The sequence below is a fragment of the Apodemus sylvaticus genome, chromosome 2, assembly GCF_947179515.1.
Source record: "Apodemus sylvaticus chromosome 2, mApoSyl1.1, whole genome shotgun sequence".
Taxonomy (NCBI): Eukaryota; Metazoa; Chordata; class Mammalia; order Rodentia; family Muridae; genus Apodemus; species Apodemus sylvaticus.
The window spans coordinates 48694225-48720538 of NC_067473.1; the positions used below are offsets into that span (position 1 = coordinate 48694225).

General features: G+C 37.9%; 1 protein-coding gene and 1 non-coding gene across 2 annotated transcripts; one reads left to right on the forward strand and one right to left on the reverse strand.

Annotated features, from left to right (window-relative positions):
* The first annotated feature begins 6718 nt into the window (after positions 1–6718).
* Positions 6719–14210, forward strand: LOC127677365 (hyaluronidase-5-like). The gene is made up of 3 exons (XM_052172450.1): positions 6719–7672; positions 8398–8487; positions 13674–14210. The coding sequence occupies exons 1-3, from the start codon at positions 6719–6721 to the stop codon at positions 14208–14210; spliced, it is 1581 nt and encodes a 526-aa protein (XP_052028410.1).
* Positions 14211–20427: 6217 nt separating this feature from the next.
* Positions 20428–20557, reverse strand: LOC127679539 (small nucleolar RNA SNORA17). Its single transcript, XR_007976839.1, has one exon. It is a non-coding gene; the product is annotated as a small nucleolar RNA SNORA17 (small nucleolar RNA).
* Positions 20558–26314: the final 5757 nt, after the last annotated feature.

Below are 26314 nucleotides of genomic sequence, written 5' to 3' on the forward strand. Positions count from 1 at the left end.
GTACTCTGTATCCTGTGTCATTAGCATATAAGGACATAATACTGGAGTCTACTCACATAGTTTTTTATTTTTGTTTTATTCATTCGAAAGAATGAGTTTTTCGATATTTGTGGATATGAGTCAGAGGCAGTAAAAACTACCTCTGAAGCTGCAAAGCTTTCAGAGTCTAGGAGCTATGTGTTCAGTCCCGTGACTGTGCCTTAATCATGTACTTGGAACTGTACAGCCCTGGAGAACAAGGGCAGGGCATATGAATGGCCTCCCCTTCATGTTCTTTCTGTGCTCACCAACCTCTAGGTTCTTTTTGTCACCAGAAATGTCCTCTTGTGTATCTCAATACTTACTAATATTTCTGAAACTTCTCTGTGTATAGTAATAGTAACAGTTTAGCTTTAAAATTTATCATTTCAATGGCAAAGTGTCTAAGGCAGCATGCAGTGCCTAATGACTTCAAGATGGTAGTTATATGGGTGAAGAACATCACCACACTGTAGTGTGGTGTTGGTTTCTATTTCTTTATTATGTCTGTGCTTCTGTATTTTTAATTGGGTACTACAATGGAGCATTTATTAGCAAAGCAAGCATTGTTGTGAAAAAAGTGGAAATCAATGCAATGAATTTGCTCTCTCTTGCTTGGTCTCTCCTGTCTCAGCTCCCTCCTTCTGATCTCAGTGTGTCCTTTCTCTTAACATCTTGTGCATTTCTCATATACTCAATACAATTAAAAAAAAAACAAACTAAAGCAAAAAGCAATAACCAATCCCTTTACCAGAAAATAACACAAAAGCCCTAGTTAGCAGAGTAGGAAGCTTTGACATAATTTTTCTTTCCCAGTGAATGCAAGGAACTCCTTCAAATAGGCTCTTGAAGATTCAGTTTTACCTTTACATTTTATTTTTACTTCTTATTTGAAAAATTGTATGATAGTTGGATCCAAGATTAGCTAAAAATATTTACAAGATCAAAAAAAATGAGCATTTATGGATCTGAAATTTAATTACTTAATCATGTACTTAACATGCTTGTCTGTAGCAAACCTTGTAGTTGCATACTTTACTTTAATTAACAAGCATTTGAGGCAGTAGTTCTGAACCTTAATAATGCTATGAGTGATCCTTTAACACAGTTCCTCATGGTTTGGTGACTCCCAACCATGAAAATTGTCATTGCTACTTCATAACTGTAATTTTGTTACTACTATGAATTATAATGTAAATGTTTGTGTTGTCCAATGGTCTTAGGTGACCCCTGTGAAGGGATCATTCAATCCCACAGGGTAAGAACCATTGATTTAATGCAACATCTTTATTTGCTGCTTCATTGCACATGTAGCTGGTTCTCATATCTGCATAACTTCCATCAATATGCAATGTGGTTTTAAGCTGTCACAGTGACTTGAAGTGACTTATATAGTTTCTTATTTTAGAGGTTTTTGAATACATCATGGTAAATACTATATTGGTAGGTATATATACATGACTTTACAATTTTATTACAAAATAATTTTGGGATTTATCACACAAGTGACCCATGACTCAAATAATTTAATAAGCAGGCATGTATTCAACTGATTTCTTTACAGCAAGAATGAGAGTTTAATCTATCTAGGTTTTCAAGTGCATTTCATCCTCATGCTTCTAAATTATATTGAAAGAAAATAATGTGTTAGGGATGCAATGTACCTGTCACTACTTGAGAAGACATTGAGCCCAGCCTGGTTCTCACTGTGAATGGTGGAGTGGATGGATGTAGAGAATAAGGTGACTGTTCCACTGGGGCTTGGGGGTTATCAGGACCTAGCTGGCGAGTACTGAGAACATCACTCATTGAAGTAGTAAGAAGACATTCAGGAGCCAACTCTAGTAGAATACAGATGTCATGCCCCTTTCTGGAAGGTCTTCAGATTTCAAACTTCATAGTTTTGGAAGATGTGAATATCCATAGGAATATATCTTAGGAAAGGGAACAATGAGACATGAAAACGTGTTATGTTATGTATACCTAGTTGAAGGTAAACATTTATGCAAAACTTAAAAGTGTTTTAATTCACAGAATTAAACGGTGTAGAATTCCCCACATGTTGATTCATGTTGGTGCTCACAATGTTTTAGAATTTGAGGTATTTCAAATTTTCTTTCTTCCCCCCCCCCCAAGTAGGCATGTTCTACCTAGTCGATATGAAGCATAAAGCCATTTGTTACCTGGGGTTAAATTCAGTAACAGTGGCAGGGCAGTTGAAGGCCGTGGCAGAGACCCTCACATTCCCGAGAGCAGGGTTGGCAAGACTTTGATGCTTTGATTGTGTTTCTTTCTCTGACCATAGTCCAAAGTCCCAGGGATTGAAGTTAGGTTTGGGTTTTCATCTTGGGGTGATCACTTATTTAGGATAGACATGGAAACTTTTGTCACTTTTGTCACTCTTGTCAGTCCTCTTATGCAAAATGGAAATGGTAAAGACTGTAAGAATTAAATGATGATGTAATATAAAAAATTAGTTAAGCTTTTAAAATGTATTTTTATTTTTAAAATATATTTCTAATTGAAATAGAATTACTTTATCTGCCCTTTCCTTCCTCCACCTCCTCCAAGTTCTTCCATGAACCCGATTCTCAAGTTGGTGGTAGGCTCTTTTTATATATGATAGCCCCTAAATATATATGGTAGCTTCATATGTGTGTGTGCATAATTATAAATAGTTCTTTAATATTATATATTTATCATATATTTAATGTTATATATTAAAGAATTTAGAAGTCTATATTATTTAATATATAGTTAACATACCTTAAATGTATTTCTTTAATATATATCACATATATACATATATGTGTGTATGTGTATGTGTATGTATATGATGTATATGTATGTGTATATGTATATGTATGTGTATGTGTATATGATGTATATGTATGTTTATGTGTATGTGTATATGATGTATATGTATGTGTATACATATATGTATATGTATATATGTATATATATATGTATGTGTATGTGTATACATATATGTATACGTATATGTATATGTATATATGTATGCACAAAAAACTGCCAGTTTTTTGTTTGGTGACTTGTTTGTTTGTGTATATATGGTTGATCACTTTGTATTGAATAACTAATAAGGGAACTAATGCTTGGGAGAGGGTAATTTTCTGTCTCTTAGCAGCCAAAATCTTGTAGTTCTTTGTTTAAGGGTGTGGCCCTGTGAAATTTTTCTCTTCCTCATTAACATGACCATTGATATTGTCAGTGTTCTAGTCTAGTTTATTCAGACATTTCTGGGAAAGACTTTTTACACCAGAATTTCTGGTATCCATGAGCCATGTATTGGCTCTTGTGATCTTTATGGCCCCTCTTCCATGATGATTCTTGGGCAGGAGGAATTCTGGAGCTATAATAGAGATGTATCCACTGGGGTTGAACTTTCTACAATCTGTTGGCCTCTGCACTGAGTCCAGATGTGGTTTTCTGTGACAATCTCCATTTGCTGTACAGAGTGGCTTCTTTGCTGAGGGGTGGTAGCTACCCTATCTGTGGATAAGATCTAGAATGTGGTAAAGAATTATCTTGGTCTAGAGAAGTGGTAATAGTAGGTTCTTCTAAGTAGGTCCTCACAAGTCCTGGGGAAGCTGCCTCAGTTTCCCATACTAGTCATGATTTTCCTCCTATTGAGTACATCTTAAATCCAATGAGACAGCTGTAGGTTGGCACTAACATATGCTTGCCACTTTAGTGTACCATTGTACATATTTTGCTATGCTCATAATTGCCATGATTCACAAGTGTGCAGCTGGATAGGAATGTTAATTGCTTTCTTCTCTTAGCAGCTTGCATAATAATTTCTGGAACCAGGGAAGATAGACCATATGAAAGAGGCTTTCAGGTCAGATCCAGTTCAAATAATTTGAGTCCTGTGCCTTACGTATGCAGTATCTTCAGCATTAGGGATAAACCTTAACACATGAGCAGCAACAAAGAGCTACATCTATAACATATATTGTTTTTAGAGTTACTTAGACTAACTTGGCCAAACATTCAAAAGGAGTTTTTCATGTCTGGTACTGGTAGATATAAAACAATGTGATTCCTTGAGGTTTTATCAAACAACCTTGATGTTTTTTGTCCCTCCCCCCCCCATTTATGTATTGATCATCTTCCTTATTCCCCAGTTGGACTTCTGTCCCTGTTATTCAATTTCCCACTTCATGTCACTTGCATTCTGCTATTCTCCTCCCATGCTCTCCACTTTGTCCCCTTTCTTAGTCATTTTCTGGAAATCCCATGTGATATACTCACATATGAGAATTTGCAGCTTGGAACTGCAGGTGACCTATGTCAATCTCCCTGCACAAAAATTAGTTCCAAGTAGATCAATTTGAATTAAGGTCTAGAAGAAAACATAGACAGTACACTACACGATACAGGAGTTGAGAAGGACATTCTGCAAAACATTCCATTTGTCAAAGAGTTAAAAGCCAAACGTTCGACAACTTGGAACTTAAAAAACGGAAAAGCTTCTGTAAAGCCAATGAAATGATCAATAGAGTAAAGAGTAAACTCACATAGGGAGAATTTTTAACAGCTATACATTTGACAGAGAATTAATATCCAAAATATCCAACAACAATGCATCAAGGAAACAAATGAACCAATTAAAATGTGGGCTAGAGATATAAAGAGTTCTCCATAGAAGAAATAAAAATGGCCAAAACTAACTCAAAAAGTGCTAATTATCCTTAGTAACTAGGAAAATAAAAATTAAAATGTCTATGATTTCATCTCACCCCAGTCAGAATAACAGACAATTAATCACCCCAGTCAATAACAGACAATTAACCAGGTTTGGAGATTGTGGGAAAAGATGAACCCTCATTGACTGTTTTTAGGGATATGATTCCAGTCATCCACTCTGAAAATCAGTATAAAGAATCTTCAAAAAAAAATCAGTATACAGAATCTTCAACAACAACAAAAAAATCTAAAACTAAATCTACTGTATGACTCAGCTATGTCACTCCTTGGCATATGACTAAGAGATTTGACAGCCTGTTTCACAGATATTTGCTCAACAGTCTTACAAGTCACCCTATTAACAATAGGCAGGAAAGGGGAACAGCCTAAGTGTCTTTCGGCAGATAATGCTCATGCCTATCTCATTTTGGTTCCTAGAATCTTATGCTTTTACTCATTTGCTTTCTCCCACTTCCTGTCATTCAGTCATTAATGTTGACACTTGATCCGAATACTTTGCTCTTTTACTTTACATTTAGATTTTCTACCTCTTACATAGGGAGGTCTGGCAGAGTTCAATGGACTCCTTAGACTCTTCACCTCTTCTAAACATGAGGGGATAATACCTTATGCTTAAAACACGAGAGTAATGAAGATTAAGATTTCCTTTTGATTCCTTTTTGAGGTTGTTTTCCAATAATGAGGATGAGTGGATAATTTGCTACCAAGAAGAATATAATGATCCCTCTATGTCCCATAGAAGTATACTGGCAGCATAACTATCGGAAAAGCCATGTTTTCCTCCTAAAATAAAAATATTAAACGTGGGTAGAAGTAGTAAGTTTTCCAAGTACTAAGTGCTGGAATACATGCAATTTAATCTCTTCCTTTTGGCTCAGACTCATCTGTGACACATTACTAATGATTCTTCATTTACCTATGAATAAAAATGCAAATCTGGTTATCAAATCCTATTAAATGTTTAAAATTCATTTATTTTTTAATAAGGTAAGTTAGAGTCAATTCCTTTTGTAAAGATATAAAGTAGCTTGCTATTTTAACAACAAGTGGGCATTGCTGTAAGATTTGGCCTGGCTGTGTTCTAAGGGGTTCTTAAACTTGTCTAACTTAATGCCTACATAAAAACTGACTTTTGTTTTCTCCCTTGCTGTTGTTAAGAAAACAAGTACAGGTGAATAAATGAATTGTGAGCCAGAAAGGGGGCACAAAGCCCTAATGCCAAATGCTTAGGAGGCTGAGATCCTAAGTTGATCCCCAGTTCCAGGTCAGCCAAAGGAGCTTAATAAAGTCTTGTTCAAACAAACATCAACTAGTATTAACTTATCAGTAACAATATTTGCTTAGCATGTGCAAGACCTCGGGTTTAGCTGCCAATACCATCCGTGCAGTTATACATGCAAATGAGTCATGAAAAGGCAAACATTATCAATAGCATGAGAAAGTTGTTTTCAAAATCTGGCATATATGGAAAGAGTGGGCTTTCAATAACAATAACCAAGAGCTTATTGTTTTTAACCTGGCTTTGCTAAGGCATATGATGGAGATGAAAAGTAAAATGAAAACAGTTACATTTAGTTATCTATGGGATCAGATGTGATTTAACTGTTAAATAATTTGTATTATATATAGAGAAAAAACCTTACTGATTCAAACACAGTAGGAGGTTCTGTCCTTTGAAATAGACTTAAAGTGCCTATAAACAAGGTTTAAAACATAGTAAAGCTTCCAGTTTGGCTGTCATAAATTCTGTATTTCTTTTCTTTTAGTTATATATTATACAACTTGTCATAAAGCATTCCTGAAATATGAAACAAGAAGAATAATAGTTCATTGTAAAGCAGTCATCAAACTTTCATCTCCCACAGTGACCTCATATCAGTATCTTTCTCATCTTTTGCACCAAATATTTGAGAGACCAAAGCGCGTAAGAAGAAATAAGCGTTTGGATACTAATTAATTCTCTGCAATGCGAGTGTTGGATTTTAAACACTCCCTTTTTGGGAGCCTTCTTGAGTCTAATGGACTACGCCAGACACTATTAGTCTTCCTTCTGATTCCATGTTGCTTGACTGTGGATTTTAGGGCACCCCCTCTTATCCCTAATGTGCCTTTCCTCTGGGCCTGGAATGCCCCAACTGAGTCTTGTCTCACAAGGTTTAATGAGCCACTAGATCTTAGCCTCTTCTCTTTAGTAGGAAGCCCCAGAAAATCTGCCACGGGTCAACCTGTCACGATATTTTATACTGATCGTCTGGGTCTCTATCCTCACATAGATGACACACAATTAATTTTCCATGGAGGGCTGCCCCAGCTGGGGTCTTTAAAGTCTCATTTGGAAGTAGCTAAGAAAGACATCCTGCATTACATGCCAATAGACAATGTGGGTTTGGCTGTCATTGATTGGGAAGACTGGCGGCCTACCTGGTTAAGAAACTGGAGACCCAAGGATATATACAGGAATAAGTCTATTGAGTTGGTCCGGCAACAAAATACACAACTTAATTTCACAGAAGCCGTCAGGAGGGCCAAAAAAGAATTTGAAGGGGCAGCAAGACATTTTATGGAGGAGACTTTAAAATTGGGGAAATCACTTCGGCCAAATCACTTATGGGGTTTTTATCTTTTTCCTGATTGTTATAACAATAATTTTCAAGTTGCTGATTACAAAGGATATTGCCCTGATATAGAAAAGAAAAGAAACGATGATCTCTTCTGGATATGGAAGGAAAGCACAGCCCTGTACCCATCCATCTATTTGAGGAGTAGCTTGAAGTCATCTGTAAACGCAGCGCTCTATGTCAGAAATCGCGTACAAGAAGCCATTCGGGTGTCTAAAGTAAAAGACCCTCATAATCCACTTCCTATTTTTGTATATTTTCGCCTTGTCTTTACTGACCAAACTTTCCAATATCTGCTTCCGGTAAGTAAATCAAGGCACGGCAGCTTAACAAACGGTTGAGTGACTTTTATGTTTTTAAAGGATGAAATTTAGTTTTTATGACTTATAAATGTGTACATGAAGAAAGTGTTGTTTGGAATGTAGGGAAGGATGAAAACATTTTAAATCTTTTAAAATTAAAAGTAGAATTTTTGGTGTGGGTAAGGGTTCCCTCACCTTAGGTGTTATTACTTATGAGATAACTAGTTATCTTTTTTTAATCAGACCCTCTTGCTAGGACCTGAAGTTTGCCCATTAGGCTGGTATTCCTGGCCACTGAGCCCGGGGGATTTGCCTGTGTATCTCCCTAGCACTGCGTTTACAAGCCAGTGTGCAGCGGCATGCCTAGTTCCTCTTTTATAGCATGGGTCCTAGGGTTAGAACATGGATCCTGTTATCCCAATCATTCTGTCCTCCCAGCCCAGCAATTGAATCCTGATTTTACTCATATGAACAGTTAGTCTCCTCGAGAATTATATGTGGTATAGACAATGCTTTAACTCTTGTTTCTCTTTTTTTCATTTAATAGATGAGTTCTCTTGTAAGCAGAAGTAATGAGAGCAATGATAGTCTCTGTTTTTAAAACAGTAACAAAATATTTGTGTAACAAGTATATGAAGAGTATAGAAATATTTAAAATCTTTTTGGATCATCATAGTTAGCTTTGTTGAGTGTATACTACTAACTCTTCATGTAATATTTTCCAGACTGACCTTGTGAACACAATTGGTGAAACAGTTGCTCTGGGTGCCTCTGGAATGGTAATGTGGGGAACTCTTAATTTATCGCAAACTATGGTAAGTTGAATAGGAGGATAAAAGATAAAGATATTTATAATCTTATTATTAGGAGGATTGGTTAGGTATTTAATAAGAACATAAGCATAGTGTTTAGATGATCAAATGTTCTCTGTGCTATCTGAATTGAGATATCTTGTATTTGTTGGCTGTCAAGCAAAGGTGGCGTCTGTTTCTGTTTTGTGCTGAGGAATAAGATATTCATTAAGATTAACTAAAATTCTATAGGCTCCCTGGTTTGTATGAAGCAGTACTAAGAATCTAGTTTCATTCCAATAATGTAGTGTTTGGTGTCAGACAGCAGGATTTTCTTTATTTTAATTGTTTAATTGTCCATATTGTGTTTTTTAAATCTCTGATTCTTTTATCCTTTTGACCTCAAAAGAGAGTAAATGTATATATTACTAAGCTGAAGTAGAGCGTTTCCTTTACTACAGGACATGGGGTAGAAATGAAGAGTGGGCCATGAAAGTCAGATGAAAGCCATGGCCCATGGGGTCTGGCCTAGGATGGTTAGAGGACAGTTTTGATATTTGAGGAAAGAAAGGCATTTTGAGAAGTATGAGACCTGTCTAATATCACCAGTCCTATCTCATTAAAGAATATCAAGATAGAGATATTTGTGAGAGTTTTTCCAAGGTAGCCTCAGTTTTCTGCCCATTTCCAATAGAAATAAATACAAATAAGTTTAGGGAAAGTTATGTATCTCAATAAACTCTGTTGTACCCCATAAAACTTTTTAAAGTTGGAATCATCATAGGTATATTCTAATTCTACAATTTGTTCCTTATTTTTTTCCAAAACTGCAAACTTCTTTCTCAAGAATAAGTTCTCAAGAATATTATTAATGTGGAATCAGAATAAATTCTGCACAGCATTTAATTTAAAAGTAAAAGAACCGGGGCTGTCAAGATGGCTTAGTAGGTAAAGCCCTTGCCATTCTGGATCATGAGGTGTGGTAGGGGGAGAAGTGACTCCTGAAACTTTTCTCTGACTTCCACATATGTGCCATGGCCTGTGTGTATGCTTTTCTATATTCCAACACATACACTATAAAAACATCAGAAGAACAGAGACCTCTGCTCCCAATGAGTAGGAGGAAGGGACACATTACTCACCCGTCATATTTGTCAAAATATTGCTCATTGCTTTTTGTTAAATTTTTTGAGTAATCATGAATATATATAATGAAAAAGTTATACATGTTCCACCATCTTCTCTTCCACTGCCAAAATAGACCTGATGAATAAGGAATAATATAAAATTATAGTGTGGAGTAGTGTCATTCAGTGTTTTGTAGTCCTGGCTCTCAGTAAATGATTAGGAGATAGATAGATAGATAGATAGATAGATAGATAGATAGATAGATAGATGGAGAGAGAGAGAGAGAGAGAGAGAGAGAGAGAGAGAGAGAGAGAGAGAGAGAGAGAGAACCAGGAAAAGAGTAAATGGCAAGTGACTGGACAGGAAAACGTCATTCTTAGCTGTTACCTATCAAGAGAAGGCTGAACTCTTGAAGTCTCAGAACAAGCACCTTGTGTGTTTGGTTAGTTGTGTTTAGCAAGTGATTTCCTGCCATATCACAAGTAGATGCAGGTTCTAGCTGGGCAGTGGTGGTGTGCAATTTTAATCTCAGCACTCAGGAGGTAAAGGCAGGCAGATCTCTTAGGACTACATGGAGAAAGCCTGTCTTGAACCAACCCTCCTGCAGATAATTTCTTCATTATAATTTCTGGGAGTGAAACATTGACACAGTTTGAGGTATTTCCATGTCTTCCGAGGGATCTTCAGTATGATTCGTACAGGGATATAGCCTTTAACTTTGATGCCACTGCTTTCTATATAAGGCACTGTCTTAGCATTTTCTCTTACAGACTATACATCTCTGCTACCTTTCCCCATTTACTGATCAGTTTTAGTTTTATCTTTGTTATTCGTCACTTCTGATTCATATCCCATGAATGAATCCCAGTCACGTTTCCTCTGATTCACCGAGAACCTGAGAAAGTAGTGATTACAATTTTATGTTTGTTGGCCACTGCTAGAAGTGAACTGAAACAAATATCAAGAAAGTCCTTTTTCTTCCATGCCACTTTATCAGATGCAGTGACATGATAATGCCAGCTCTACCGGTTTTGCTAATGAGACTTGATTGTTTATTGTCCAGGAATTTGTGAGTTGTTAAACATAGTCCTAATTAAAAGCAAAATAATTGGAAGATAGAGAAAACAAAATGTATAAAATTAATGTTTTTTAATAAAATATTTTTATTGGATTTTTAATGTATTTACATTTCAAATGTTATTCCCTTTCCAGTTTACCCTACAGAACCCCCCGTATCCCATCCCCCTCCCCCTGCTTCTATTAGGGTACTCCCCCTCCCACCCATCCACTACCACCTCACCATCCTGGCATTCCCTTACACTGGGGAACTGAACCTTCTCAGGACCAAGGGCCTCTCCTCCTGTTGATGCTTGACAATGCCATCCTCAGCCACTTATGTGGCTGGAGTCATGGGTCCCTTCATGTGTACCCTTTGGTTGGTGGCTTAATCCCTGGGAGCTCTGTGGGGTCTGGTTGGTTGATATTGTTGTTCTCCCTGTGGGGTTGCAAACCCCTTCAGCTACTTCAGTCCTTAATCTAACTCCTCCATTGGGAAAAATTAATGTTTAAAACAATTATGAATATAAAATAAATATATATTTATAATAAATATAAAATAATAACTAATGCTCAAAATGTACCAGGTGTTACTTCATGTTCACCTCAGTCCCCAGGGTTGTGTGGATCTGTTAGATAAATATGGTTGGATACACTCTAGGATACACTCACATCACATGTCCATTCTCTGTAATGGTGGTGTGCTCAGTTTCCACCTCTGCATTCAGTGTTGTTAGGTTGGTAAATTGAAGTTGGCCATTGTGGGTATATTTATACTATATCTCTTACACTGCCAGCTTAAATTTTTTCATAGAGTACATATAAGGTCATGCTCAAATCATAATTATCCCATTAGTCTGTTTTTTTGCCTAACTCTTGTCTCTGTAAGTATCTGTAGTAACACTTGAACTTGGTATAAAGTTTCAACTATTTGGCACTGAAAATATAGCCTTAAGGAATATTGATAGTCTTTGCATGCTTGAAACTGGAGAAACCAATAAAACAAAGCCCTCTAAATCAACATGAGCATAAATTATACGAATTTAGGGAAACCGAAGCAGCACACACAGGACCCGCACAGGTCCGTACCAGGTCCTCTGTGTATGTATTATGAATTCCAGCTTAGCGTTTTTATGGTACTCCTGAGTGCACAAATGAGTGAGTCTCTTATGCCTTCTCTTGGGCTCTTTTCCTTTTGTTGGTTTGTTCCTCCCAACTTTAATGTGATAGCTTTATTGTATAATATTATTTTATTGTATAAATAATATTATAGTTAATATTATTTTTAGAAGTGTGTTCTGATCTAGCGTGAAACAGTAAGGGAGTGCAACTGGGTGGGAAGAAAATGGGTAAAGAACTGGGAGCAGAGGAAGGGGATCTATTTCCTGAGAAAAGCATCTCTTTTCAATAAAAGGGAAATTTAAATTAAAAAATTATAATACAGTGATTTTGGAACATAAAAAAGAAGATAAGGCATTTAATGGAAATAGTTAATAGTAGAAGCATATTATTGGCAATTAATATTGGTACATAAGTCCTACCAGACAATACATTTTTTATCATATTTTTCCCTAGGTTTTCCCAGATCCTCTCACTTCTTTCCCCCAACCTTATACTATTCTTAATTTTTCCACTTCCCTTTGCTCTTGCTTCTCCCCCAAAGCAAAATAAAATATCAAAAATAACAAACTAAAAACCAATAAGATACAAAAAAACACGGAAACAAACCAAAAAGAAATAAACAGAATTCCTTCCCCTACACACACGCACATACATACTACACATATACGCGCGCGCGTATGTGTGTGTGTGTGTGTGTGTGTGTGTGTGTGTGGCATTTGATGGAGACATCCCATTTAGGATGGATTGTTACAAGATTTCTCTCTCTGCACATTGCCCAGCTATAGGTCTCTGGTTTTGTTCCCATCTACTTCAGGAGAAACCATCTCTGAGTGTGGCTGAATGAGACACTGATCTGAGTACAGCACAATATTAGGAGTCATTTTATTGCTATATTCCTTTAGTATTTGATTTCCTCCCCAAGTCCATGGATTATCTAGTCTCAAATCTTGGCCACAGAAACAGTGTTAGACAGAGGCCCCCTCTCATGGAATGGGTCTTATATTCATTCAGACAGTGGTTATTCCCACAGTGTTATATACCACAATTGCACCATAACACATAACTTCTAAGCAGAGCATTCTTGGAAGAGATAACAAGAAATTAGGAAACAGAACTCGTTTCTGGAATTCTATGCCTTCAGCAAAGATTCCTAAGCTGCCTAATCAATTTTTATGTTCAGTCAGTTCTCATTTATACCAATGTGAAGATACTCAACATTCAAACTCTGCAAAGTTTTTCAAAGAACTGACTGTTATGCATACATAATTATGTAACATTTATATAAACTATACAGTTTGAACCCATTTGTTTTGAGTCATCAATTTGGAAAGTATCTTTGATACTGTTTAAACTTGTCTGAAAAATGTGATTCTTATGTTTTTTATGATTTGTTGATGGTTAATTGAGAAAACATAGGCCTCATATAGATATACATATGTATTTTTCTTTTTGTTGTTGAAATAGTCTTATATATCAGGTTTTAAAAATCATGTTTATGTTACAAGTTATAAAACTTGAGCATAATAAAATTAATTAATTGAATTTGGGGTCATCCGAATAGGATATTTGGATATTTGGGATACTCCCAAGGTCATTTATGAAGCCGTGATTCCAATTACCAGGGCAAGAGAAATTCAAAGCACATGTTCAGTTTGAAACATTCTATCCCTTTGAATAATTCATTAATAACTCATGAGGTTCAAAGCCAAATTGCGTCTATCATGAAATGGCATGCAAAACTTAAAGAGTGTTATGAGAATAATTGGTTAAATAATATTGCTTGTTAAAGTGAAAAAAATATTTCCTAGTAATATGGTGTGCCTATTGCTTTGTTCTTTAAGAGTTGGTGCAGTATATTGTCACAAAGAACTTATGCCTTAATATTCTATTTTATGATTTTACAGAAATCTTGTATGAACTTACATGATTACTTGAAGACCATCCTGAATCCTTATATAATCAACGTCACCCTTGCAGCCAAAATGTGTAGCCAAACACTTTGCCAGGGTCAAGGCATATGCTCAAGGAAAGATTGGAATTCGGATGTCTATCTACACTTGAACCCTCAGAACTTTCAGATTCATTTTATAAAACGAGGAAAGTATGAAATCAGCGGTAACCCCACCCTTGATGATCTGCAGTACTTCTCCAAAAACTTCCGTTGCAGCTGTTTTGCCAGCTTGAACTGTAAGGAGACAGTTGATATAGAAAGTGTGAGCGCTGTCAGTGTGTGTACTCTTGAAGACATTTGCATTAACTCCCTCGTCATTACAAACCGTAAGGATCTGCCTGACAACTGGGATCACCCTTACTTTTTTAATAGCAATCAGTCAGATATTTCATCAACTGCCATAATGAGTCCATGTGCTCCAAGAAGAGATGTCAGTGGGTATCTCTTTGTTCTCTCTATCTATTCACAGCATTTGAAATACTCGCTATAGGGTTTTGACCACTCAAAAACTGGACATTGCCTTTCAAAAATAATTCTATCTAAATATTTAGGTTTATACTCTGAATTTCAGAGGCCACATATATTCTATCGAAAACTGATGGCAAAGCTGTCATGCTTTCAGGGTTGACGGTCTTCTGAGAAGAGTGAAGATTAAATAAAATCAAGTTGCTATAAATGAATGTCTTTTAGTAATTTGTTTTTAGATGTATGCTATTCATTAAGATTTGGCAGCGGTTTTAATCAGTTTATCATTGGTTAAAAGCTTTAAGAAAATGAAAATTTATATCTTTTAAAATGGAATTTCTCAAGTGCTCTCATCTGTCATAATTATAATTTTTGGCCATTCTGTTTTTCAAAGTATTTATATTTAGTATTTATAGAAAAGTAAGCTTTAAAAATATAATATTTTACATGAAAAATATTTTTGAAATTTATGCTTTTAAAGTATTCAAATAGACTTTTCATTTCTGATCATCAAGATTAATTCGTGTGCCTAAAATAGCCTTTTTCATCTAAGCAACCACTTGTTCATTAATCTGTATCACAAAGCTTTTATTGAGTTTTACTTCTTTTAGGCTTGGTATTCAATATCACTAAATCCTTGTAAAGGGGTATATTTCTTTCCATCAGTGAGTTGGAAAGTTGCTGTATATTTAAAGTTAAAATAAATGAATGATGAAAATAGTGTGTTTTCAATGCTATAGTGTGTTCACACTACCCAGGCATGGAAATGAGAAGTCAGGAGGTCAGAATGTCTGGAAAGAGAGGAGGGGAAAGGTGTGTGAAAGATCGACTACAGATGAGTGTGAGAACACTTCAGAGGAAGAGCTGCATGTGCTGTTGGAGAGGTGTAAAGCAGAATCCGGTCACATGATGAACCCTTCTGACTCACACAGTAATACCCCACATCTTTATGTCTGCCTTGGTTTGTTACAATCACCACCACCAACACAATGTATCTATTTTTAACTCTCAATAAAATCCTGTAATATACACATACTGAGGGCAGTTATTTGGTAACTTTTATTACCTAATGTGTGACAATGTCTGAGACTAAGGATGAGCCCATTGAATGATTGTTGACTAAAATAAAACTAAGGACTGGCGACAAGGTTTTGGCCTCAGCAATAGTTATTGGCTCTTCTCATGCCTGTAAGATCTAGAATCAAGGCTGCCTTTCTCTTAAACTGCACCCTCCACTCTGTAGTCCCATTAAGACAAATTGGGAAAAGATCTTCGCCAACCCTACATCCGACAGAGGGCAAATATCCAATATATGCAAAAAACTCAAGAAGGTAGACTCCAGAGAGCCAAATAACCTTATTAAAAATGTGGTACAGAGCTAAACAAAGAATTTTCACCTGAAGAATTTCAAATGGCTGAGAAGCACCTTAAGAAATGTTCAACATCATTAATCATTAGGGGAAATGCAAATCAAAACAGGCCTGCGATTTCACCTCACACCAGTCAGAATGGCTAAGATTAAAAACTCAGGAGACAGGAGGTATTGGTGAGGATGTGGAGAAAGAGGAACACTCCTCCACAGCTGGTGGAATTGCAAGCTGGTACAACCACTCTGGAAATCAGTCTGGCGGTTCCTCAGAAAACTGGGCATGACACTTCCACAGGACCCTGTTATACAACTCCTGGGCATATACCTGGAGGATTCCCCGGCATGCCATAAGGACACATGCACCACTATGGTCATAGCAGCCTTATTTATAATAGTCAGAAGCTGGAAAGAACACAGATGTCCCTCAGTGGATACAGAAAATGAGGTATATTTACACAATGGAATACTACTCAGCAATTAAAAACAATGAATTAATGAAAATTTTAGGCAAGTGGTTGAAACTGGAAAATATCATCCTAAGTGAGGTAACTCAATCACAAAAGAATACAAATGGAATGCAGTCACTGATAAGTGGATATTAATTAGCCCAGAAGCTCTGAATACTCAAGACACAATTAACATATCAAATGATTCCCAAGAAGAAGGAAGGAGAGGTCCCTGGTCATGGAAAGGCTTGATCCAGCATTGTAAGGGATTACTAGGACAGAGAAATGGGAGGGGTGATTGGGGAATGGGCAGAGGGACGAGGGCTTATGGGACTTATGGGGAAGGAGGAACCAGGAGAGGGGAACGCATTTGGAATGTAAACAAAGAATATAGAAAAAAAATTTGTTGCCCAAGCTACGTCTTCAAAAGTTAGTTATTGAAAAGAAATTATTTGATAAAGTCAAAGTAATGTTCAGGACTTATAAAGAATGGAGGAAGCAAAAACTGAAAAGAGGTTTTGTAAGTGAGCATTTTGAAACACAAATTCCAAATTTGACGAAGGCGAAACAACATTGTTCTGCACCTGACAAAAAATATGCCAAGTTGAAAATCAGTCTCACTGGTAACGTTTTATATAAGGCATAAATGTTTATGACAAGGTTTGCAGAAGCAAGTTGTATCTCCATTCAGTCAAGCATATATATATATATATATATATATATATATATATATATATATATATATATATATACATACACACAATAAAATTGCAGAGATGAATGAACAGACTCAATCAACAGATCATTAGAAGAAATAAAGTACCTGGCTTTTTTTCTGGCATCATTAGTTTGCTTGAATGCAGAACAGCTTTAAAGAGGCAGGTTTCCTACCAAACCTCCTCTCTGACTGGGAGGAAAAGTGTTTTCTGTAGGAATGGAACCCTGGACAGGTCACCCATGTTCCAAGATGTGGTCCCACATCCATGTATGTTCAGACAGCATTAAATAGATTCAGTGCTGTTGCTTGCTTTTTCTCACAAGAAGTTAAGAACTAAAAGTGCTGGTGGTGGGTTTATGTTGGTGCAGTTGGAGGAAGTGGTATGATGGTTGTATTTGGTCAAAGCATTTTATGAAGGTATAAAATCTTCAATGAAAATTATGTGTTTTTAAGAAAGGATTTAAGAGCTTTTACAGAACTGCAGTTAAAACACAAAAAGGGATGGCTTTCTAAAAATAAGTCACAAGGGTTAGTTTACATAGCTCAGTGGAAGATTACTTTGCTAATGTACATAAATTCCTGAGTCATGTTCCAATATAATTAAAGAAAAGAAAAAAAGAAGGAAGGGAGATAGGAAAGAAGAATGGAAGAAAGACAAAAACAAGAAAGAAAAGAAATAAAGAAGAATGACATTGGTAGTGAATTTTGGGTGTCAATGGGAAAGGTGTGTGTGTGTGTGTATGTGTGTGTGTGTGTGTGTGTGTGTGTATTGCTCAGAGTCAATGCCGATGCCTCTTTATTTTTCATCAGGGTATTTTGCTAAGGCAGAAGCTCACTTTGGGAATATATAGGTTAGCCCGAGAGCTGACTCACATTGCTTGGGTTACAGATTCATACCACCACACCCAGGTTTGTTAAGAATTCCAGGGTTCAAATATACTTGTCCTCACAGGGAAAGAACCCCACCCACTTAGTTAACCCCAAAGCCTTAATGTGTGCATTTAAAAGTACAAGTGCATCTTTACACTAGTGAACTAGTAGACAATACCAATCAGAAAAGGTGGTTTTTGACCATGAATTCTAGATTTCTTTGTCCTGTGAATACTGGTTCCTTTTGAACTTGATTAACCATCTTAGTTAGGGTCACTATTGCCATGAAGAAGCACCACAACCAAAAGAAACCTGAGGAGGAATGGGTTTGTTGGCTTACACTTGTTTACTCCAAAACTTCAAAGGTCTCCTCAGTGATTCTTATATACAGGCCTTCCAAAGGCTTCAAACAGCATCCCTGTCTGCCACTAACACCAAAACTCCCATCTGGTTAGCTGCCAGTATGATTCAAGTGGTAAAACAGCTTGCACAGCAGCTTGGACATGTTGAAGAGACATCCCCTCTTCCAGGCTGCACTCAAAGCTACCAGCTTTCCTAGTCACTAGGTGTATGGGATGGAGTAAGGCAAGTGTGAAATGTGCTAGCTTCAATATCCAAATAGGCCCACGTCTTCCTTGGTGGTGGGAGGGGTCAGGTTCAATTGCTTATCTGTGTCCCTGGAAAGAATATCTCTGTACAGCCCACACCATTGGACTCCCTAAGAATTTTACTGAGTTAGAAGGCCCTTAAATTTTGGTTGAATTTATTTACCATCTTCTGATGCTTCTATGTATTACCCACAAGTTCAAAATAGTTGTTACCTCCAGCATACTTGGTACAATAAGCATAAATCATCAGTATTGGGAACCAATGTAATATTTTGTGGGAGAAATATAGCCAAGATCCCCTCTAACTAAGTTATGACTCAGGGCTGGAGAGTTATTCTCTCCTTGAAATAAAATGGAAAAGTTATATTCAGTTGGCCTTGGCAACTGAAAGATAATTGTTTCTGGTGGTCCTTATGAATAGGCACTGAGAAAAGCAGTGTTTTCTAGATCAGTAGCTGTGTGTCCTGTACCAGAAGATGTGTTAATCTTCTCAAGTAAAAACACCACATCAGGTACGGCTGCTACAATTGTAGACACTACTTGATTGTGTTTTCCATAGTCAACTGCTACTCTACACAGTTTATCTGTTTTCTGTAATGGCCATGTAGGAGAGTTGCAGTGAGAACCCTAACCTCTCTCTTTCAAATCCTTCATGGTAACACTAATGCCTTCACTTTCTTCGGGGGTGTAATACTGTTATTTTTTAAACATTGTATCTGTTTTTCCTAAATTTCACATCACTTACCTCAATCTCACTCATCTCCTCCTCCCCTTGTATCCCTCTATCCTTGTAACTTCTGCCCTTAACAAAGGAAAAAAAAATCTCATTATGGAAGTGGTGTCACAGTGTGTCTCAGAGTATACTCTTTTGTCCATACCACTTTGCTTGCAAATGTTCATTGCAATGACTGGTATTAGGTCTGGTATTAGATCTCTGGCTTCTGCCACTCTATCAATACTGGGCCTCACTGGGACTCCTCTCAGATATCCTGTTGTTGGCCTGGGTCATAGAGGTTCTATAGTTTTGGATCTATGGGACTGGCCTCTTCCTGCACTCCTGAAGGTTATTTGTGGCATGGTCCAATTTAAAGGCCCGAATCTGGGCCTGACTGGTATCTGAACTTGTCAATTTACCAAATCTCCCACTCTCAGACCCTCCTGGCCAGTTCACCCACAACCTCCATAAGCAGGGACAGTGCTACCCTGCTGCCCAGGTGAGATGCAGGGCCTGCACTCTCTGGTGTGTTGCAGCCAGTGAAGGACATGGCCAGTTCTCCCACTCTCCTGATCCTGGGTCAGCTCTCCTGCCTGCCTGTGGAGAGGGATTAGAGAGGACAGGAGAGCATCTTCTGTCAAGGCCAATTCGCCCATACTCATACCTTCGGGCTGGCTCACCTGCAGCTCTCTCAATGTGCCAGCACTGCTCTCTCCAGTACTGTAGCTGGCTGGGAGTGGTATCAGCTCTCCTACTCTCATGGCTCTGGGGCTGGCTCTCCCATCATGCCCCAGTGAGGGGGTGGGGTTAGTTCTGCACAGTCCTCAGACATCAACATTTCCCCTGGTGGCAGCCAGACTAGGGATGTCAGCCTGGCCTTTGGTGGTAACAGTCCCCTGATACTGCAGGGCTAGGAACTCAGATATGACCCCGAATGGCATCATAGGCCAGGATCCCATGATGATCCCGCGTAACATCACTGGCTACTACCCACATCACGGTGTTCCTCACTACCCACAAATCTCCAGTTCTGCTTCTCTTTACTGTGTCACATAATTCTGTTTCTCTTCCATTTCTCCACCACTTCCTCCTCTTAGCGGGACCCAGAGTCTTTGTCTGGGGTCACCTCAGGAGTGGTCTCAGGAGATCCATGCCCTCCTCATGCATTACAGTACCAGGCAGGGGTCATCTTTGGGAATGGTCACTGCCCACCTCCCCACCCCCACCACACCAGGCCTGTGAGGTGCCAGACTGGTGGTCACTCCAGGCTAGCTCCCTGTCTGGGCCTCACAGTGCCAGCTAAGGCTCACATCTCACCCGGACAGCCCAAGTCACCCTTTGTAAGAATTGTCTGTTTAAGTTTTACTTCCTCCAAAGGCCACATTTCCAAGCAGGGTTCTATTAGTCTCCCCATTCGGGGAGCTTGGTGCCCCAGGATGAGTCATCTCAGGCTAACTCCCTATCTAGGACCCCTGGGGCCAGACAGGTGGTTGTCTCAGATTCCCCCCTTTCAGGAACTGTTAGGTTACAAATCATTCAGATGTTCATAGGTCAGATCACCTAGTATAGACTCAGCCTCTCTCCTCTCTGCCACCTACTGACACACATGTGACACAGCAGCCACAGCTGCAACGCCTCTGGGCAGAAGTGAAAGTGTTTTTGTTTCACTATTTTCTTTGGCAGAGACAACTCTAAAGGCTTCCAGTTAGCTTTGCCAACCATAATTGCCCTGATTCCACGGATCAGTTGGTGAGAATTATCCCAACTTCTAAATATGTCTATCCCAATTATGCATTCTGGGTCTGTGGAAATGGCCGTGGGATGAGTTTGGGGGACCCAGTGGATTTACTGAGTCAGCTTTCTGCCAAATCTCCACCATTCGCCTAACCTCCACAAGACCCTGCTTTAACTGGAGGGTTATAGTATCTCTTGGGGTCCCAGAAATCAGCATCAATTCAGAACTGGTGTCCAATAGACCCCCCAGAAAGCCTCATTATTTCCTTTCCCCCAGTGTACAGTTACCCTTGTAAAAAAGTCCAAGGAAGGACTGAGAAAAAGTTAACGGTCAAACTCTTAGGTATTTTATCAAGATCTTTCTTCAGGGGCACCTGGTCACCCCTTTGTTCAAGGAGGACTGGATCTGTAAACTCTCTCCAGTTTAGAGATTGGTTCACAGTTTAGATTCCCCTCTGCCATGATACACTGTATCCTTTCATTTGTTTAAGGGTTTTTCTACTTACACAGATCAAACAAAAATTTAGCAGGTTTCTTATCTAGTCCACGCCTGGAAACTCCATGATCGATTGGCAGTACAAAAGGTCTGCACAAGTCATGCCATGATAAATATTACTTGGTCTCTGCTGCCTACAACAAATTAGACCATTATGGACATTTCTCTTTAGATTCTGCACATTACAACAACTATCATCATCTTGCCTTTGATAAGTGTTGCCCCTGGCCCTGCTAACTTAAAGCTCAAAAACCCATTTAAATTAATTTTTCCAACTGAGTGACACCATCTCTAACCTATCTCTAACCCTAAGGTCTGGCACAAGGAAAGGGGCAACAACTTCTTTACATGCGGTTAGTGCCCCATCACCATTTTACAGAATCTTCTAGCATCTTGTAGGACTAGTGAAGAAGCAAGTCTTCTGGGCCTTTCTATTGTGGAGGATTAGGTTTCACACAGCACAATTAGTTTAGCATTACAATTTCCCTGAGCCTTAAATATCTTCATCAGCCCTAAGTCTAGGGATACCAGGCACCTCTAATTTCTTTTCAGTAAGTCATCTTTTGATATATGGTTCTGCTTATCATTCAAAAAAGAAAAAAACCCCACAAATTTTAATACCATGTGGGGGGACAACAGCATGAGATTTCGTATTAAACTTAGAATTTCCACTCACTTGGCCCATATCAACAAACAACAGCTTGATCCAGTTTTATGTTCTTTCCACCATTGTCCCCCACACCCTTAAAAATCCATCCCTACTCTTATTTCCAGACTTCTGCTTAAATGAATTAACAAACTCATCAAGTTCATTTGCAGTGTAGAGCACCTCATCATGGACTGCACTTTCTATGTCTCCTCTAGGAACCAACTTAGCCTTATAGGACTAGACGTCCTGAGATACAGAAACGTTGTCTTGCCTGGCATCTCCCTTACAGACAGTCATTGCTGGGTTAGCATACAAGGGAGATTAATTTCACCAGTCAAAGATGGGAAAGGCAACGTTTCAGGTTTTGGGGGGTGTTAAGTACATCTGCTGAGGGTCGAGAGACTACTTCCTCAGGTGAGATAAATTCCTGAGAATCTGAGGATTCAAAGTTCTCAGCTTCAGTAGTATTCTCTTACACAACCTTGGCCCAAGTTACAGGATTCCATTCTTTACCAATTAATGCCCTTTAACCGCCCACACACTCTGAGGCTGGGACTTGAATGATTTTCACTGTAATTCAGCTAATCTTATAATGAGTGCTTCAGCTTGTTTTCCCACAACTGCTGGAGAGAAAATTCTCTTCTAGGGCACACTTAAACCTTTAGATTGTTTATGTGCATCTGGAGTCAGTCAATTTTATCACTGAATTTATTGTTTTCCTTCACTGTATCCTGAGATACTAGAACTTGGTTAATTCTTACCATGGAGATCATACTCTTCCTTTGTCAGTTTATCCAAGATGTTGGGAAGAACCAACCACACTATCACTTTTCTTATTTTTTCACAAATTGTCAAAAGTTTTATATACAGAATTACCAAATCCTTTAACTTTCACATTTGACAAATCAAATGCATTTGTTTCCTTATGTGTGAAGATAGCACTTTCTGAGATTCTAGGAGGGATTTTAGTATCTCTAGAGGTTTCAATTGCTGTTAGTATTGGCAAATTGAAAAACCTATTGCAGCTACTCAAAAATCCCGTCCTTATATTTCTGTTGTTTTAGAATGACATCTGGAACAAAACTCTGTATTAGCCAGGATCCTTTAGAGTAACACAGCTTATAGAGTGAATTTATACACGGAGAGAAAGGGGATTAATAAGGATGACTCGCCCAGCTATCCCATAATGCCTGTCTACCAATAGAAGGTCCAAGAATTCTTTAGTCGTTCAGTTTATGAGGCTGGATATCTCAGCTGGTCTTTAGTATATGTCTCTGATTCAAATCAATGGGAAACTATCACAACTTAATTTAGTCAGAATAGCAAAGGGCAGAGGCTCTTTAGGAAAGATGGTATGGGTCACTCCTCCAGGAAAAGAACCAAGACTTTCTAAGGTGCTTAGTGAAGCAGGAGGAAATACAGAATGGGTAGTAAGAAAGTTAGTTATAAATAACAGCTAATGCCATGTGACCAGTTCCAGAAATGAAGATTGTAATTGATGTGAGTGCTTCTCTCACATTATAAGGATGTATTTGTATGGATATTTATGTTTTATTTCCTTAATTTCTTGTCTGTAATGTAACTTCAATAAAGAGAGTATCAGAGTTTATAATAAGTTTGAGATACTAAGATAATATCTCTCAGGGAACATTGCCCCTTATTCTAAAATATGTAATGTGTTTGTTGTTGGAAGAGGGATAGTTACAGCAAGTTAGGCATAAGTATGACCTGGTTAAATATATAATATGTTTGTATGTGGGATAGTTAAATCATCTTTGTCATAATTATGACCTGGTTATTAATTTCATTTGAAAATTAAGTAAGAAAATATGCGTGTCAAATTGACAAGAGGTGAAGTTGTACTGGATCTTCCTGCTTGTCAACTTTACTTCGTCTGGAATTGAGTAAAACCCAAATGTCTAGCTACCCCTGTGAGGTGCTTTTTGGTTCTGGTTTGTTTGTTCATTTGTTTTTAATTAAAGTTTTTAATTAAATCATTTAAATTGAGGAGACTAACATTTAATCTATATCTTTTGGGGTAGGAAGATGATTCTCCTTCAACCTAGATTTTTCTGAGCTTGTGAGATCCACCTTTTACCTGGGCCACACCTCTGCTGGCAGCCTGTATAAAAATTAGGGAAGAAGGAAACTTGCTCTCTTTGCCTGATTGCCTCCCCCCCCCTCAGTTCATATAATTTATTGCAGTTAGCACACAGTTTGAAAATTCACCAATACAACAATAGCACAAAACTAAACAGTATTATAAGTTATCCCCCCTCAGGAAATAAAACATACTATGATTGTCAAAGCTAGATGTCAGTCTAAGATTTAGAACAAAGGAAGAATATGAAACTAAGGAAAAGAAAAAGCAATCACAATGACAACAAAAAAAAATCCAAAAGTTTGTTCTTTCACAGACAATGATTGTTTTCTCTAAATTAACAAAGATTATTTTAATATAAACTGTATTTTAAAAAAAACTAGAAACTCTTCAAGTAACTAAAGATAATGCTCCAAGGCCATTTTCACAGTTTTTTTTTTGATTGTTTGCTTTAAATGCCATTATAGCCAAATTAACATACATTTGACCAAATATTTCCAAAACAGTCCAGCAACACACAATGGAGTTTTCCATTCAGTATCTTAAGCACAAAAAATAGGCTATGTTTATAGTAGTTGAGGCAATCAAATTTTAAACAAAAGCAATTAGAAAAGAAAAAAGGGGTCCCATTTGTCAATTCTTGATCTTAGAGTGTAAGTTATTGGTGTTCTGTTCAGGAATTTTCCCCCAGTTTCTTTTCTATTAGTTTCAGTGTGTCAGGTTTTATGTGGAGGTCCTTTCTGTAAGGCAAAGAAAACTGTCAAAAGGACAAAACAGCAACCAACAGATTGGGAAAGGATCTTCACCAACCCTAAATCCGACAGAGGGCTAATATCCAATATATACAAAGAACTCAAGAATTTAGACCCCAGAGAACCAAATAACTCTATTTAAAAATGGGGTAGAGAGCTAAACAAAGAATTTTCACCTGAAGAAATTCGGATGGCTGAGAGGCACCTTAAGAAATGCTCAACATCAGATTTCAGCTCACACCAGTCAGAATGGCTAAGGTTAAAAACTCAGGAGACAGCAGGTGTTGGCAAGGATGTGGAAAAAGAGGAACACTCCTCCACTGCTGGTGGGATTGCAAGATGGTACAACCACTTTGGAAATCAGTCTGGCGGTTCCTCAGAAAATTGGACATGATACTTCCAGAGGACCCTGCTATACCTCTCCTGGGCATATACCCAGAGGATTCCCCGGCATGCAATAAGGACACATGCTCTACTATATTCATAGCAGCTCTATTTATAATAGCCAGAAGCTGGAAAGAACCCAAATGTCCCTCAGTGGAGGAATGGATACAGAAAATGTGGTATATATACACAAGGGAATACTACTCAGCAATTAAAAACAATGAATTCATGAAATTCTTAGGCAAATGGTTGGAACTGGAAAATATCATCCTAAGTGAGGTAACCTAATCACAAAATAATACACATGGAATGCAATCACTGATAAGCGATATTAATTAGCTCAGAAGCTCTTAATTCTCAAGACACAATTAGCATATCAAATGATACCCAAGAAGAGGGAAAGAGAGGGCCCTGGTTCTGAAAAGAGTTGATCCAGCATTGTAGGGGGGTACCAGGACAGGGAAATGGGAGGGGTGATTGGGAAATGGGTGGAGGGAAGAGGGATTATGAGACCGTTGGGGAGGGAGGAACCCGGGAAAGGGGAAAGCATTTGGAATGTAAACAAAGAATATAGGAAATAAAGAAAGAAAGAAAGAAAGAAAGAAAGAAAGAAAGAAAGAAAGAAAGAAAGAAAGAAAGAAAGAAAGAAAGAAAGAAAGAAAGAAAAAGGGTAAACAACAACCGTTTTCCATGCTACTCCCATAGACCTTATTTGTAAGTGTAAGACAGGAAAACAGTGTGCAAAATGCTTCTGCCCTGCATGCTGCCACACAGTGTCCTTTCAGCCTGGGGCTTTTTCAGTCCATGGAATCTTTTCATGAGTTTTGACTTAAAACTTTTGGGTTTCTGATGGTTCCCAGTGAGTGAAATCTGACAGTACACTGGGTCACTGGGGCTGTCTCTGGGAAGGTTTGCTTGAGATAAAAAAAGGATATTGCAGCTTCAGCAGTGTTGAGCTGGGTGTTTAAAATGCGAATTACTGTTCTTGTTCTTGTATACTGTAATTGATTACTTGGGCTGGGGGGAGGAGGGCAAGGAACTTGGCAGGTTGTGTTGATGCTCTTAGTTGAGCCTTGAAAAGTAAATATTAACTCTACAGAAATGTTGAGTTTCAATATATCTTTTGCCTTTGTTTTCATTGTATAACTTTAACTAGTGAGTTTGAAATTATTTAACTTCCTTAGAAGAATAACACCATTTGGGGAAAAACAAACTGGTGTTACCAAGAACATAATTGCAGTGTTTTAATTTTTATTTTTATTTTATCTAATTTAAATTGACTTTCCC

Bases quoted from the DNA above. Each gene is read 5' to 3' on its own strand.
- LOC127677365 (XM_052172450.1), top strand. From the start codon at position 6,719: ATGCGAGTGTTGGATTTTAAACACTCCCTTTTTGGGAGCCTTCTTGAG. The intron at 7,673-8,397 runs GTAAGTAAATCA...AATATTTTCCAG, and splicing joins CTTTCCAATATCTGCTTCCG to ACTGACCTTGTGAACACAAT. The intron at 8,488-13,673 runs GTAAGTTGAATA...ATGATTTTACAG, and splicing joins TTAATTTATCGCAAACTATG to AAATCTTGTATGAACTTACA.